Genomic DNA, 17,187 nt, shown 5'->3' on the forward strand with positions numbered 1-17,187 from the left:
CCCTTGTGACCTCCTGTCTGGATTACTGCAATGCATTCTACATGGGGCTGCCCTTGAAAAGCATTTAGAAGCTTCAATTGGTGCAGAATGCAGCTGCCCGGGTAGTAAATGGTGTTGGTTATTGGTTACTCAGCAAATGTAACGCTATTCTGTGAGTTGCACTGGTTGCCAGTGTCCGTCCGGATGCAATTCAAGGTGCTGGTTGCCACCTTTAAAGCCCTTTGTGGCTTGGGACTGCATTACCTGAGGGACTGTCTTTTCCCAGTTGTTTCTACCCATCCTATTCAGTCTGGCAGGATGGGCATGCTCCTGATCCCATCAGCCAGGGAATGCTGGCTGGCCCGGCCCAGGAAGTGTGCCTTTTCTGCCATAGCAACCACCCTATGGAAGATCCTACCTTCGGAGATCAGGATGGCCCTGAACCTGCTTGTCTTTTGTAAGGCTCTAAAGAACTGGTTACGTGCCTGGGCCTGGAGCCCTGAGTGTGTGAAGGGTCCCATCTCCTGGCTGTGTTAACGATCATGGATTAGAACAACCTCCTCAGCTGCTGTATGTATTTTGATTTTTGTAACATGATGGTAACTTGCTTTTTTTATGATTGTTCACTGACCAGAGTCACTTGGAGTGAGATGGGCGAGAATGAATGAATGAATGAACCAGTCAACATAAAGTAAAGGCAGCTTAGGTTTCCCTTGACATTAAGTCCAGTCGTGTCTGACTCTAGGGGGCGATGCTCATCTCCGTTTCAAAGCCAAAGAGCCGGCGTTTGTCCGCAGACACTTCTGTGGTCACGTGGCTGGCATGGCTACACGAACACCGTTACCTGCCCGCCAAAGCGGTGCCTATTAATCTACTCACATTTGCATGTTTTCGAACTGCTAGGTTGGCAGGAGCTGGGACTAGCAATGGGAGCTCGCCCCATCAAGCAGATTCGAACCGCCCTTCTGATCGGCAAGCTCAGCAGCTCAGCGGTTTAACCCGCAGCGCCACCCGTCCCACTAAAGGCAGCTTACTTTCACTTTAATAAACAGATTGTGCTCCACCTCAAATTTGAGTAAACAAAGCGATGGAAGCTGATCCAAACGCACCTAAACAGAAGACAAACTTTTAATATGCAAGATCTCCCTTGCCAATGTTTAGAGAAAAAGAAATCACGGGGACATTAGGGCCCCCAGATGCGGGTTGCAAAAACCCGGGCGAGATGGCAGCCCGGCGTTAGCACTCTCTGTGTCTCTTTGCTCCCATCTCGTGGGCGTCCGGAGTTTTGCAGCCCAGATCGGGCAGCTCAACCTACCGAGCAGTTCAAATACAGAGAAATAAAACTGATAACGGGGAAAGAGGAGTGAATGCGGAAAAAAAGGCAAACCGCCTCAATAATAACGATGATGTTAATAAGCCCACTTTTGTCCTCAAGCCCTTCATCATCTGTCACAGCTCAGAATTGGAAAAGCCCAACTCCGCATGCGACGAGGTTCGTACAAATCATGCGACGACTTATTCGGCCCCGACTGGAGCCACGGGGTGAGGATCAGCGCATGCGCAAATGCGCCGGAAGCCGGTAGCCCGTGGATAAGTCTCAGGGTAACCCCGCGTGCGGCCTTTTTCTGCCTGAGCCAGCGAGCGGGACGCGGGGAGGGGAGCGGAGCGTCTTCAAGTGAGCTTTTATCTCGGCGAGGCTAAGAGGGCCGCGGCGGGATCCTGTTCGGTTCGAGGGTGGGAGCAAAGAGAGGCTCTGCGGGAAAGGCCTGGGGGTGCGCGGGTAGGGTCGGTTGAGAATGAGGCCGGGGAGCCCTTAAGGGCACGTGATCCGGCGGAGTGGAGAAGTCTTGGACACGGTGGCATACCTTAATATAATAAACGTAATAATATTATAATAAAATCTAACAAAGGCTAACATAATAAAGCAACGGCAGTTCTACTGAGACGGGTTTTGTGGGCCAGCCAGCCTGCGCCCTTCGGATAATGCTGGAACTTGGATCATTTCCATGGTTCCACCGTGGTCATGCTGACTAAAATTATGGGAGTTGTAGTCCCGATCCAGCATAGAGTGGGAGAGGAATGGGGAGGCCGGGCTTCAAATCCCCACTTGGCCAGTGACGCTGTCTTTGTGATCCTTGGCGTCTCCTAATTTCTAAAATGAACTTTCGGGATTTTAAGTTAAGGTGTTCTGAGTTTGGAAAAACTTTTGAGAGCGAAAGAAAGTTGTACCTCGTGGCATTTTTCCACATAGATTTCATTTTCAGCTTGCATGATTCTGCACTGCTCTACCTTCATTTCCCTTATTGGTGTGCTGGCATTTTGTGTATTCTGTAGATTGTAACATTTTTCCTATCACCCATTCTTTCTGTCCCCTTATATGCCGTTTTCCATTCTTCCCCCAGCTTTTTCTCCACAGTTTTGTTTTCTATTACAGTCATCCCCACCTGTCTCTCCAGCTAACTTATGTAAGCAGAGTCAATGACAGCCTCAACATTTTGTAGAATGGGTGCTCTTCTACAATGCACATCACATTATTACCACAATTTGGGTTGTCTGATAAGCCTGAACTTGGAAAGAGGGAGCATAATAGTCATATATTTGTGAATAAAGCTGACAACTACAATTATTCTGGAAATATGGGCATAACGGGTCTTGTAGCCTGATGCCTAACCCTGTTAAATGAATGCACATATAGTGCATCATGTTTTTCATGTACATGGGAATCACGGGCCATTTGGATAAATGGCCATTGTGACTTTCTTTGTGTTAGCTTGTCTACATCATTCGTGTTGATTACAAACTGGAGCTGTGAAGTTAAGTTTCTTCACAAACTGAATCATGAAAAGATAATTGGACTAATTTTTTTTTACATGCATAGCATGGGTAGAGCTTTGCTTGAAATTGTCTATTCAAAAAGTCAATGTTAGGAGGGAGGACGCAAGCTATTGAAGGAGGGGGCCAATTCAGGCCCTAATCGCTTTTTATTTTGTCTCTAGAATGACTGACTGGGAGACAGCCCCTGCTGTGGCAGAGACTCCTGATATCAAGCTGTTTGGAAAGTGGAGCACAGATGATGTTCAAATCAGTGATATCTCCCTACAGGTATGAAAAGAGAAGTTGCAGAGTAAATTTTTGAAGACAGGTCTGCAGAGTGGTGTTGCCTTCAGACCTGGCTTTGTGGCTGGAAGAGAGTTTTATTCTGATATTTCTGCCTCCTAATGCATGGCTCTTTACTTGTGTTTTTTGTAGGATTACATTGCTGTGAAAGAGAAATATGCTAAGTATTTGCCTCACAGTGCTGGGCGCTATGCTGCTAAGCGCTTCCGTAAAGCCCAGTGCCCCATTGTGGAGCGCCTCACCAACTCCATGATGATGCATGGGCGCAACAATGGCAAGAAGCTCATGACAGTGCGCATCATTAAGCATGCCTTTGAGATCATCCATCTACTCACAGGAGAGGTAAGCATGGGATTGCTCTGTGGAAATACGGGATTACTTGGAGAGGGCCAGGAGAAGGAAAGATGAAGTCATACCTACTAGAAAGAAATATCTATAATATGAATGAGGCATAAGCCACGTACATGGAATTACAGGTCTGATATAACTATATTTGATGGATAGCTATTGTGTTTGCTCATTTTCTTAAGAAATCTACTTTTGAAGCCCATTACTGTTTCCCATTCAAGAGTAAAACAATTTGCATTTGACTAATTTTATTTTGAGGAATAGGGATGCTGTACACAGTTCTTCAATCCTGGACAACAGTGTACACTCTGAAGCTCAGTTGCCTGCAGATACCCAAAGCCTCTCTGAAACTAAACTAACTAAACTAAAATGTTTAATTATAGCTTCACCCTCTCCCCCATCCTTCTTTATAGAAGAGAATATCTGGGGAGTCCTTGGTGCTCTCTGAGCTCAGTTGTTTACTTGCAAACATTTCATTACCTGACTAGGTAACATTGTCAGTGCGAGGGAGGGTGGTGTTTGCTCTCTGTTTATATACCGTAGCTTGCCCTGCCCGTGCTGGTGGGGGTGTGGTTTTCTCCTTGGTAGTTCCTTGATTAGGGTATTTCTTTCTATGTGCTTCTTGATATTCTTCTTTACATGTGCTTGAGACAGGTATGTGTCTGCAATCTCCTTGGCTCTTATAGCACAGCCTTAGGAAATAGTTAATAGTGTACCTTGCTGTTAGCCCTGATTCAGTTTACAGGTAGTCCTCAGTTAATGACCATTCATTTCATATGGTTCAGACTTACAACGGTGCTAAAAAACGACTTACAACCAGTGCTCCCTGCAGTCATGTGATCACAATTTGGGTGCTTGGCAACCAGTTCGCAGTTATGACTGTCTCAGCATTCCGTGGTCACATGATTGCCATTTTCAACCTTTCCGGCCAGCTTCTGGCAAGCAAAATCAATGGGGAACTGCGTGATTGGCTTAACAACCAAGTGGGTCGCTTAACACCCACGGTGATTCACTTAACGACCACTGCAAAAAAGTCACAAAATTGGGACCGCTTTGTTTAGCAACTGAAATTCCAGCCTCAATTGTTGTTAAGCAAGGACTACCTGTAAGTGTCCCTGACCATTTTATACTTCCAGAATAATGGGGTTGATAGGCAACCTTTTAAAAAACATTCTCTGAGTTTTCAGTAAAAGTGAAAAAGATTAGCCCCTTTTTAAGATCATAAGCAGCAATGACCACTGATATAAGATAGTCCAACTCTATAGTCCAAAGTTCTTAGAAATAAGTAATAAACCGTCCTTAGCAATATTAAAAAGTGTTACCGAGTTAAAAGTCAAAACTTATTTCAATACTGAGAGTAATGTGAGGCGTCTACCAAATGTAGCCTTTACTGGAAGAAGCATTCAACTTTATTGAAATAATCTAAAGGTATTGGCCTAGGGCTACCTTAGAAAGATACATCAACTTCGAAGTAACATTTATTTTTATAACATTTGCCTTTCCCCGCAAGGTCAGTGGAATTTTTAGTTATCTGTTTTGTTGTTTAAAGTTTAAAAGTTGAAGTTTAAAACTTGAGTATTGTCCACGAAGTGGAATAACTACAGATACTTGCAGATACTTAATTCAAGCAACAATTAAAGCCCCAATTATTCTGCCTTCCTTTAGAAACAGTTGCGATTGTAGGAAGTACATGAAACTTACTCCAAAGTTGATGTAGAGAATAAATAATTATCAGTGATATAGCAGTTTGTTTTCCACGTCAGCCACTGTTAATCCAAATTGTCCTCTATTTGTCAAATAAAGCAGGGTAAGGGGATAAAGGTTATCTTTGACAGTTTCCACAATATACCTTTTGAAGAGAGAATTCCATTTGTAATAACCCTAACAAAAAAGGGGGGACTCTGGGCGGTTGGATGTGTTGTAGGAAAGTTAAATTGATTCCCTTTGCTTTCTTCAGAGCAGTTGCTGCAAAGTGATTGCTACAGAAGTATTTTATAACAGGTGCACAGTTTTTCTGGGTTGGGGGCTTTATTTGTGCAGGAGGGTCTGGGTAAGTGGGCAGAGACAGTGGGATGGTGCAGTTGTTTCTCCTTGGTTAGTTTCAGGATAGCTATTCCCTCAAGTCGAGTTTGATTTCCAGGGCCTACACAGACAACTAAATCCCTCTAGTATCAGGAATCAATTCAACAATAGCTACTTACGCTATTTCTTTTATTGGTGAAATAATAACATTTGTAACTCACAGTAACTCAGGCTGTTCTTTAAAAAAAGTCTCTGCCTTCTGGCAATTAAAAGTTCCATCTTGTGTCTCTCTTAATACAAGGAGGAGGAAACTATAATATTAGAGAACAAAGCTAGAGTATCCATGGTAGAAAATGGGGAGAACTGATATTGGCAAGGTGGATTTTCTCTTTCTTTGGAATAATGCAAAACAGAAAAGGAATTTGGGGAATCACAATTCATTGGCAAGTCTCTGGTTGGGTGAAGTGGGGAGAATTTTTCATAAGTGGCATGGTTGACAGGGAGAGATTATAGTAATTTAGGAGAAAACTAGGAATGTGCTAAACTCATTCTGGGGGCAAGAATGTTTCATTTTCTTCCAGAAGATGATCCAGCTGTTCCAAAGGCGATCTCTTACTTTCCTGGAAGTAGATCTTCCAGAGCAAGCAGGGCTTGTGGTTTTTCAGACGTAGTCTACCACCAAATGCCTCTGTTCGGAATAGTGAATATTGTATACAACTATGGAACAATTACAACTAAAGTTATAATTGGAGAATCTCACATGCATAAATCTTCTCTATCACCTCAATTATTTTGCCTTTGCAGTTTTAGAGACAGATTTTAGTATTAGCAAGTATAGTAGAATAAAATTAGTTACATTCATGGTTACATCTTTGAGCTATGTTTACTTTTTATGAACCCGTAACGTTTTAAAATCGCACTCCAATTAAAAAAAATTAAATGTAAAAAATTAAAATTTAGATATGCAGATTATTTAGGTGCTAATCATTTGTGTGGAACATGCTTCTGGAAACTGGCTATAAAATATTTAACATTTTGGGCTATTTTCTGGGTAACATTGGCTCTTTAGTCCTTTCCCAGACATAGTTTAAACCTGCTTGATCTTTGTTCTAGAACCCCCTCCAAGTCCTGGTGAATGCCATCATCAACAGTGGCCCTCGTGAGGATTCTACACGTATCGGTCGAGCTGGCACAGTGAGGAGGCAGGCTGTTGACGTGTCACCACTGCGCCGTGTCAATCAGGTAGGAGTTTTTATCAAGAGGGGTAGATTGATGTAGACCCAGTTGACTCTTTTGTGAATATATCTCCTATATCTTCATGTAGGCTATCTGGTTGCTTTGCACTGGAGCACGTGAAGCTGCCTTCCGAAACATAAAGACTATAGCTGAGTGCTTAGCAGATGAGCTGATAAATGCAGCAAAGGTAAGAATAAATGAATGGAGAGCTGAGCTGAGCTACGGAGAAGATGGCTCTTGGGTTTAAGGAACCACAGACCTTGGAATAAAAGATAACAGTCTTAAGAGTATTTGTCTTTGGCCCATCTGAGCCAATTCAGTCAATTAACTAGTCCTCTGGAAAAACAGCAGAAGCCCAGTGAAGTGGTGCTAAATTGGGCCTCCATAGCAGTCCTATAAATTTCAGTAGACACATTTGTTTACTTTGGTTTGGGCCTATGAAAGCTTTTCCAGTAATGCAGAGGAAGCAAAATGGCATTTGGGGACCCTTAAAGCAAAATAATTTGCTGGAATCTTTTTAGTATCCTCAAGCGTTGTGAGATTTGAAACAAGAATAACAATCTCGTGGGATTTCAAACAAGAACACCAAAATTATTAGTGAGATTTCAGCTATTTAAGAAGACAGTGTTTTTGTGGTTGCATGTGTTGTCATATGATGCCCCTAAAGTTGCTGATCTGTGCTGGATTAAACATTCATTTTAAGGTGCAGCCCAACTCTTTCCTGCCTTCATTCTAGTCCTGGGTGTTCATTATTTGGCAAAAATAGCTATCATTACAAGTAGCCTGCAAGCATTAGCAGGAAACAAAAAGTGCAGGTGGTCAATAGAACTCTGGCCTTGTGAAATGTATTTATTTTATTGATTGATTTCATGGATGCATATAGCCGCCCATCTTGTAAAGTGACCTGGGTGGCTAACAGGGTTAAAAACCTCAATAGAAATACACTAATAACAGTAGCGAAACAAAAATAAATCAGTAACCCAAAAAATATGGCCACTGAGGCCAACAGCAAGTGGTACAGTATCACCCACCTCACAGGCCCTCTTAACCTTCTGACTCCCATGCCTAGGCTCAGAGCCACGTTGTTGAGGCTTTTGGGGATGCCAGCAGAATGCTTAACGATTGGAAGGGACCCTTCTGCCACTTTGGCTGTTCCTCTGGCTGCAGCTTTTAAGCGGCTCTTAAATGGCTGCTACAAACAACGTTAACATAACTGGTGACAGTCTGACGTGTAATCAGGTAATTGTACAATAAGGGTTTCTGGCAGTTTCTGGAGTAGTGATGCCTGACTGGCTTTTCCAGTTATGTATGTGAAAACAGTTCTGTTGCAGTCACTTATCTGTGTGGTTTGGAGGGTGGGAGAGAAGGGGAGGCTAAAAGGGACATCTTCAGTGACAACATCAGGCTGGCTGTGTGCTTGCTTAAACTGTAACTCCTCCTCCTCCTCCTCCTCGTTCCTAGGGATCCTCCAACTCCTATGCCATCAAGAAGAAGGATGAGCTGGAGCGCGTGGCCAAGTCCAACCGCTGAAGAGTTGTTCCTGGAAGCCCAAAGCAAATAAATCCTCATTTTCATACCGTTACACTTTTTTGTGTTGCAGTTCACTTGTCGAAGCAGATTTGAGGGCGTGGCCTGGTTGGGTTATAACAGACATGATAACTGGGGCTTCTTTCTAAAGGGGCCTCTTCTGGAAGGTGGGCCGGGATTTGGGAGAATGATCCGGAAGGCAGGCTGTTGCGGTTAACGTGGCAAGGCAAGAGGAGAGCAATGAACGAGAAGTGGTTATAGAAGCACCACAACATACGTGTAGAGCTGCTGCTCCTGTAGTTGTTGTTGGTCACCTTGGTTTGCAGCCAACCCATACCAGGTGGGTGAACTTAGCATGATGCAGGGACTCTTTCAACAGAGTTTTATGGGCCATATCTATTAACCCAGATGCACAACTGGGGCAAGGAGAGTTCTTGGTCCATGGGTTAGTTGTGAAGTATGTCAGCCCAAGTCACCTCACAAGGCTGCTGTTGTGGGGAAAATAGGAGGAGGAAGGAGTATTTGGTATGTTCGTCGCCTTGAGTTACTTATAAAAATAATAAAGGTGGGTATTAAATTAATAGATAAATAAATGTGCCCAAAAAAAGGATAGTAAAGGATTTACACAAGAGATTTTTCAAGCATGTGCGATATAATGGATGCAAGAATTGAGAGGGATTATGAAAAAGGGGAAATTGTGTAAAGGAAGACAAGCCAGATGGAACTTGAGGCTTTCTGGAGGAGGCCTTTTGGAAGAATGAGAGCTAAACTCACCAGAGTCTTCGATGATCTTTCCATAATTCATTGATCAATAATTTTGTAGGAACAGGCAAAGATCAGTCAGTCTGCTTTTCTTTACCTGGAAAAGAAGAATCCTTCCAGTTCTTTCACAGAACCTTTTGCCCAGCCGCCAATTGAAACGGATGAATATGTTCTGAATACATTTTAGGGCCTTTGCTGTGGGTCTCTTGGAGATAGCAAGTCTAGCCAACCATCTCTTCTGGCTTCTTGGGCAGCAGGAAGCAGCAGGGTGAGGCAGGATTGTTAACTTTTGGGCAGCCCTTTGCTGTTTTTGTATTCTTTTAAACAATTCCCAGTATGGTGCTGGCAAGAAGAATATACCAAATTAGTACACGTGTATCTTGATAGGAACCCTACTAGGTTAGGCCACAGGTGCATTTATTCCAACGTTCCACATCACATGGTAGCCAATTAGATGCCTGGGAAGTTCACAAGCCTGGTCTGAAAGGCAACAGCCCCATGCTGTAACTTCCCAGCAACCAGGAATGAAGGCATGCAGCTTACGATTCAAGAGCTGCCAACAACCATTGGTATTAATGGCCTCTGCTTACCTGCTCCTCCGTGAACCTTTTTGGTTCCCCTTTAAAGCAGTCACGCTGGCTGCCGTTACCACAATGGCTGATAGCAAGTTTGATACACTGCATACTACATGAAATGTTATACAGGTAGTCCTCACTTAACAACCACAACTGGGACCAGAATTTTGATTGCTAAGCGCAGTCATTAAGCTAATCCAACCCAATTTTACGACCTTTTTTGTGGTGGTGGTTAAGCAAATCACTGCAGCAGTTAAGCGAACCACGTGGCCATTAAGCGAATTGCCATTCCCCACTGATTTTGCTTGCCGGAAGTCATCTGGGACGGTTGAAAATGGTGATCACGTGACTGTGGGACACTGTGATGGTCGTAAATGCAAACTGGTTGCAAGCTTCGAAATTGTGACCACGGGGACACTGATGGTTGTAATTGTGAGGACTAACCACAAGTCAGTTTTTTCAGCACTGTTGTAAGTCTGAACCATTGCTAAATGAGTGGTGGTTAAGCGAGGACTACCTGTATTTCAATTCAGTGGCTAACCTCAAGTGCAAATACGAGGAAAAACCTACTCTTCATACTCCCTATGGTGGGCATGATGTACCTATGTCTGCTCTCATTCCCACTCAAGAGCCCTGACTGCTGTAGTCTTTCCTGGTAGGGGAGTTGCTCCAGCTTACTCATCTGGGTTGTCCTTTTTCCTTTTTCATATTCCCTAGCTCTACGATATCTCTTGGACGAGGCAGTGCTGTACATCAGGGTTCTTCAACCTTGGCAGCTCTACGCTGTGCAGATTTTGCTGGCTGGGGAATTCTGGGAGTTGAAGTCTGCACAGCGTAGAGCTGCCAAGGTTGAGGAACGCTGCTGTCCATAGTCCTGCCAAGCATGTTCTCACTCGAGATTTGCACTGGGCAGGGAGGTGCAGCTTTTTTGTATCTGAAGCCAGAAAGCTGCTTTGGGGCAGGGGTGGGCTGGGTAGATGCACAACCGCAGGAACACACACATTTGAGGTTTAGGCATTCCTATTTTGGTGGTTCAGTTTCAAGTTCCTTAATAATTCCAAGCATGAACTTTGTCTTTTTTTTACAGCAGCTGATCAGCAAACAATTTTCCTGGTTAGTCATTTTTAGTTCAAATCCTATTAATATCCAGATGACGTTTGTACTTTTTGTGCCCACATGAGTTGCTTCTCATCTGTGTATGTTGTTTATTCGTTCAGTCGCTTCCGACTCTTCGTGACTTCATGGACCAGCCCACGCCAGAGCTTCCTGTCGGTCGTCAAGACCCCCAGCTCCCCCAGGGATGAGTCCGTCACCTCTAGAATATCATCCATCCATCTTGTCCTTGGTCAGCCCCTCTTCCTTTTGCCCTCCACTCTCCCTAGCATCAGCATCTTCTCCAGGGTGTCCTGTCTTCTCATTATGTGGCCAAAGTAGTTCAGTTTTGCCTTTAATATCATTCCCTCAAGTGAGCAGTCTGGCTTTATTTCCTGGAGTATGGACATCTGTGTATATTGAACTGAATTTGCCATGTTTGAAGCCCATTCATCAAATGTGGTTTCTGGGGCTTTTTGAGTTCCTTTTCATTTTTTTTTTTTTATTAGATTTATGTCCCACTTTTCGCTTAGGGACTCAAGGTGGTGTGGATGGCACTCTCTCCACCCATTTGTCCTCACAAGTACAACCCTGTTCAGCTGGGTTGAGAGAGAGAGAGGGGCTCAGAAGTCACCCAGGAGCTTCTGTGGCTGAGGTAGACGAGATCCAGGGGCCCCTACTCAAAAGCCCCACCCCTTCTCCACTATGCTAGCCTTCATTTATTTTTCCCAACCATTTTTACATTTCTAATTACGCAAAGGCACTTTCTTGCTTTAGCCACGTTTTATAGTAAAGCCCTCTCATGTCAGTTTATATCCGAGCAGTCATAAATGATGTTAGCCTTTCAGTAAAAGTGCAACAAACATACCACACTGAAGAGGTCAGCAGACTCCACTGTAAAGAGGACTTCTGGTGGAGTCTGACTAGAAATTCTGACAAAAAATAGCATTAAAAAGGCTGCCAATAATATTGGTGGCTACTGAGAGCAGAAAAGGTGTTTCAGTCTTGGCCTTTCTATAGGCACCTTGTTAGTCGCTGGAGAAATAGATGGGGGGCCTTCACCTTCAACCCAGCAAAATGGTCTTCCTATTCCAGGGTTTCTCAACCAGGGTTCCGTGGTGCCCTAGGGTTCCATGAGAGGTCACTAGGGGTTTCCTGGGAGATTTAATTTAAAAATTAAATCAAATTCGGGCAACTTCAGATGAGGCAAGTTCCATTCATTATTTTTAGTTTTAAAAACATTGTTCATGCATATATACAGGCCTACCCATTAAATGATCACAATAATTTTGCAACTTCTGGCCTCTGTTTGAGCCTGAATGTGCAGGGGTTCCCCAAGGCCCGCCTGAAAAATATTTCAGGGGTTCCTCCAGGGTCAAAAGATTGAGAAAGGCTGTTCTATTTGTTGTCATGGTTTGGTACATGTTGCAAGAGGTACTGAATCTCTATGAGATTCCCCCTGCCCAACTACTTTTGAATCAAAATTTTGTTAGCTGTGGTATGAAATCTGCTTAAGGTGGGATGCAACACAAGAGCAAGCCGATTGTTTTATTATTAGATGTATATCCTGCCTTTACTTCGTACAAGTCAAGGTGGTGGGCATCATGCATCTGATTCCTATTTCCCCCGCAACCACAGCCATCACAGCACCACCACTTTGGCTGAGAGAGAGTCACCCAAGCAGTTTTCATGCCTAATTTGCAGTCTGCTGGTTTCTAGTGCAGCATCTTCACTGTTGCACCAAATTGGCTCTCCAACATGAAGAGCCAAGTAGCTTCCCTACAGCCTTTGTGGGCTGGGTGTTGAGGGACTGCTGCAACCTGAGCATTTGCCATTTCTGTAGGTGGGTTGAGGTCACCTAGAAGCAAAGGTGGTAAAGTCCTCCTTGCAGTGGCCCAGCCCCTCTACTGAATGACGTGAACCTGGTAGTGTTTGATGTTGGGCTAGATTGGTTCCTTGTATTTCATAGGTAATTAAATATAAGGGCTCGGATTGTTCTCCCTGGCATTGTGTAACTGGAGATGATAAATTTGAAAGCTGCGATCCAAATTACATTTTATATGAAAGCTGAGTTGCAGGGTGACTTGCTTTTTTTCTGACCACAACTGAATGCTAATCCCTCCTCGCCTGCAGAAGTTGTAACGTTTTTAAGTAATCAATTTGTTTTAGCATTTGGCCGCCGAAAAACTTTGAAGAAGTCTTTTAAAGTTCCTTTTGATATCTCAGCTTTACAGCTGTCAAGCAATTAAATGCATTATGCTTAATAACAGCTTAGCAAATGCCATTAAAGACATGTCCTGAGATCATTACTGAAAACCAGCCTTTTCTTCTGAAAGGCAGCACGCTTAATATCTTTAAAAAAAAATTGGTCTCCCCCCACCAAAAAAAAAAAAGTGGAGGGGAGAAACCCCTAAACAACATGAGTTATAGGCAATAAGAAAGAAAGAAATCTCTTATTTTGGGCCTGCATCAACAGGACCAAGACTTACTTGGAACTTGAGTCAACCCACCAAAGATCACAGATTACAACAGCGAAAATGTGATAAGAGTTTCCTTTTCAGGCTAAACTTGCTGGTTTTTTATTTGTATACATTGAACCGCTGAGTAGTGCTTTTTCATCTTGAGGCAAAAAGTTTTGAAAAGTTTTTTTCCATAGAGATGAAATCTAAATTTCTTGGATGAAAATGTTAATGGACGATGTTGAAAGCCATAAACATTCAAGCCGCAGAATATTGTTGCTGGGTTTCTGCCAAGTCTGTTACCATGTTGTACAGCTGGGAATAGATTTTGCATTCATAAAATAAGGGGCAGGTTTGTAAAATGACTTTAAGCCCAGATGACTTTTTGGCCACAACTGAAATCCTGCTCAGCTCTTTATTTCAATGTATAAAGGCTAGATTCATAGTACCTTCTAAAGCATTAGCCACAGGGACTTCTCTGCTCCTCAAAGCATCTGATTTCCCTGTTGCAAGTAATTTATTGTAAAATCTTTTATCCAGTTACCCAGGCCATGGAATCATCTGACATGGCTTTCGCACTTTCCCACTACTCCTGGATAAATAATGTATCTGGTAAAACAAGGATCAGCACCGTCCATAACTGCCCTGGTTGTATCTGAGATGGTTTGTTTGTTTATTTGTCACATTTTTATCACTGCCCATCTCCCCCACAAGGAGGAACCCTGTGTTGGATGTTATTCGTTTTGAGAGGGTCAAAAACCAAATCTTCAGCGACCAGTTAAGAATCAGAGTCTCTGTGGACAGATTGGGTGTGAGGGGGAGACATCCCTCCACCGTTTTAGCTCCATTTGCACCTATTTTTTAACAGCACTACAGTAAGTGTTTCTAGAGAAAGGCTGTTCTGGGAGGTTTCCATCTCACTCTACAATAGTGGAAGAGTGGATTAACCCTATCATAGTGCAGTGTTTGTCTTGTGAAGAGTGTAAATGGACAACATTCTTTTGCAAAGTGCATGTCATCTGTGTGTTTGTTTCCTAGTATTCTTTGAGAGTCAAGACGGTGTCCAAGGAACTGCCAGAGTTTTCCATCCAGATCCGGATCTGCTTAGTTTCATCAGGGCAGCTCCATCACGTCATGACCTGGAGAACAACTTACACATGGCAGCCAGGAAGTTCATTTTCAAAGCAAGATTTGCATCTCGGTCTAGCTCTCTCAAATGCTTCATCCCTTATCTGTGATGGCAGGAAAAGGAGATGATTTAACTTCAAGGGGGGAGAAGTTGTAAAACATACACTTTGGCACTTGAAAAGATTAGCTTGGAATGCCATCCTTGCTGCAAGTCATCAGATCAGGGAAGGTTTTTTTCCATTCCAGTTTTACTAGAGATCATATACTCAGATACTGTACGTTCATTGTGTGTACAAGTCAAAGATGTCTCAGTCTTCAGTCATGCATGTACACAGGAATGATGGACTTCAAACTGCTTCCAAACAAAAGCTTTTTTCTGTAAAACCTGTTCCTGCCTCTCAAAAAAAAAAGTGGGGGGAGGCAAGAAGTGCAATGCTTTGTTTAAAATACCAGCATAGAGAAAGTTAGCCACTACTTAGCCTTACACAGTCCTCAGACTGTTAAGTTGCAAGGGGCTTGGGTAGCAAAATCTTGGATCTGTATGATCTAGCAAGCAGTTAATTGTATTAACGTGGTTGACTCTAGCATGACAAATTGGGTGACGGATTAAACGTTATTTGGGAAGCACTTTAACTGTCATCTTTATCCATGGGTTTTTATAGGCTTTCTTACCTCAGTCATTGTTTGTCCTGATTTGCATGTTGTCCTGATCAGGACAAAGAGAGAGTTCATGTCTCTTCCCCTTTCCACAGGGAGAGATGAAAAACATGCATGGCCTCAAACTGGAGCTGGTCCAGCATTATTGGTTTTGCTGCTCCCTTTTTCTCATTTTCGAAGGCTGGAATTAAAGGCCCCCAGGGAGCTGGAGGAAAGTTCCAAATCATTAAAAAGAAATGGGGGTTGGGGGAGGGAAGCGTCAGCACCCAGCCAGTTCAAAGTTGGTTGGGATACTGGCTGACATGGAGGACAACCAACAAACTCTGGTTGGCACGTTTTCCCTCGTGGCACTCAGGACTCATTCTCTTACATATAGGATGGGGTAGAACATATCCAGGGATGTCCTTAAGGTATGGTCAAAAAAGTCAAGATGGTGGCTGCAACAGTGTAATCAAAACTCTGCCTGTTTTATGTGATGCACATAAAATTCAGGCAAAGCTTTGATCACACCATTGTGGACATCATCTTTGACCATACCTGCAGACACACCTGAACATATCCTTAGCATATCCTGAACATTATTTGTGCTAAGCCAGTTTTAACATGTTGTGCAAACACACCCACTTATCCACTTCCAATATGGGAAGGGATGACTTGCTTCCTTTGTCATATAACGCCATCACACGGGATTCTCCATTGGCCTATAGGGAAAAGCTAGAATCTATGAATAGCCTTACTCAGTCTGGCCAGAGTTAAGGATAGGCAACTTGGGTCCTCCTGATTTTTTTGAACTACAACTCCCATCAGCCAACTATTGTGAAAAATGGTTAGTTTGTGGGAACTGTAATTCAAAATATCTGGCAGCCACTAGACTGCCAATCCCAAACCAGAGTTCCTGTCACCCAGGGCACTGTTTCCAGAGGGAGTCAAGCTGTTAATTGTAGGTGGCCCAGATGAAGCTTTAGTAATTGTCTTCCTCCTGTTTGTCTCCAGCTTCTAGCTGCTGGTGTATACTGCTATTGAACATGGAGTGTCTGATGAGCTGGCATGGATAATTGCCGTGCAGTTACGGAGATGGCGAAGTTGTTTGGCGTATGTGATCCTCTGCCATTTTAAGTATTGGTTATGTGGGTGAAAATGCTCTTTTAAAGGGACTTGATGTATTGGTAGCTCTGTAAGATGATACTCCTTGTAATTGATGGATGCCTCCTTCGGAAAAAACGTTGGCCCTCGTGATGGTAAACAGCGTCTTTGCTGCTGGTGACCCTGCCAATATCTTGCAGGGCAGGTCATACTGGTCTTGCTGTTCACTGGTTCCAGCACTGTCTGAAACGAGTTGTGACTCTGCATATCGGATGCAAGGAGTTTTACCTCTAGGCCCTGTGGCTTCCTGTTGATCAAAATGTCCTTCAGCACTGGGGGGTAATTTCCTGCCTCGCTCTTATTGTGCCATCCCTACGTCTCCCTTCTTGGAGCGATTCAGCTAGAGGGGTCCCCAACTTTGGGGGCTTAGTGGACACACTTGGAATATTGAGAACATGCTGTCCCTCCCAAAAAGGCTGCCATGGGGAATATAACCAGTTACAAAGCCTTGATTTCCCAGAATGCTCGCTGCATATTATCCCTTTGTGTTCTCCAATAAAATCAAAGGAGGGGGTTTTATTGAGCTGCTCTGAACACCTAGAAGAAAGGTGGGGTACAGCTCTAACCCACAGAAATATTTTCTCTGCTTGCTTTTGTCCTTTTCTGGGCAAATGGGCATACTTCCAAAAAAGCACTGGGCTTCAGCCAACCATCTTTTTTTAATTATTATTATTTTCAAAGCAAACATATAAGGCCCATTGTGTACTCAAGACTGTTTGGAAATAAAGACAATGTAGGATGACTGCCACATTGATCTGTAGTCTTTGCTTATCACCTGCCCATTGGTTTCAATGCTTTTTGTAAAAGGCAGGTGAGTTGGGAAGCTTGGCTGGCATCAAAGGAGATGTCAGTGGGCATATTGGTTTAATTATTGCCCTAAGGCTTTTCACATTGCAAATCATGACAAACTGTGGCATATGAGGCCATCTAATTAGCCTTGTGAAGAATACAGGTAGTCCTCACTTAATGACCATTCATTTAGTGATGGTTTGGACTTACGTTGGTGCTGGAAAAACAACTTACAACTTACACACTTAATGACCATCACAGCATCCCTGCAGTCATGTGATTGCCATTTTCAACCTTCCCGGCTGGCTTCTGGCAAGCAAAATCAATTGGGAACTACATGATTCACTTAACCA

At 43.4% G+C, this 17,187-nt stretch overlaps 1 protein-coding gene across 2 annotated transcripts in view; it reads left to right on the forward strand.

The window, feature by feature from the left end:
• The first annotated feature begins 1,521 nt into the window (after positions 1-1,521).
• The window catches only part of RPS5 (ribosomal protein S5), a 52,145-nt gene continuing 36,479 nt past the window's right edge, over positions 1,522-17,187 (forward strand). The window contains exons 1-6 of one of the 2 annotated variants that reach the window (XM_063291408.1): positions 1,522-1,654; positions 2,976-3,081; positions 3,229-3,438; positions 6,580-6,708; positions 6,791-6,889; positions 8,164-8,238. In XM_063291408.1, coding sequence (XP_063147478.1) covers positions 2,977-3,081; positions 3,229-3,438; positions 6,580-6,708; positions 6,791-6,889; positions 8,164-8,232 — 612 coding nt within the window. In that variant the 5' untranslated portion in view covers positions 1,522-1,654; position 2,976 and the 3' untranslated portion in view covers positions 8,233-8,238. Of the gene's footprint in view, positions 1,655-2,975; positions 3,082-3,228; positions 3,439-6,579; positions 6,709-6,790; positions 6,890-8,163; positions 8,287-17,187 lie in introns of those variants that run through there. The other variant, XM_063291407.1, reaches the window with a different exon arrangement.

This window comes from Candoia aspera, chromosome 2 (assembly GCF_035149785.1).
Source record: "Candoia aspera isolate rCanAsp1 chromosome 2, rCanAsp1.hap2, whole genome shotgun sequence".
Taxonomy (NCBI): Eukaryota; Metazoa; Chordata; class Lepidosauria; order Squamata; family Boidae; genus Candoia; species Candoia aspera.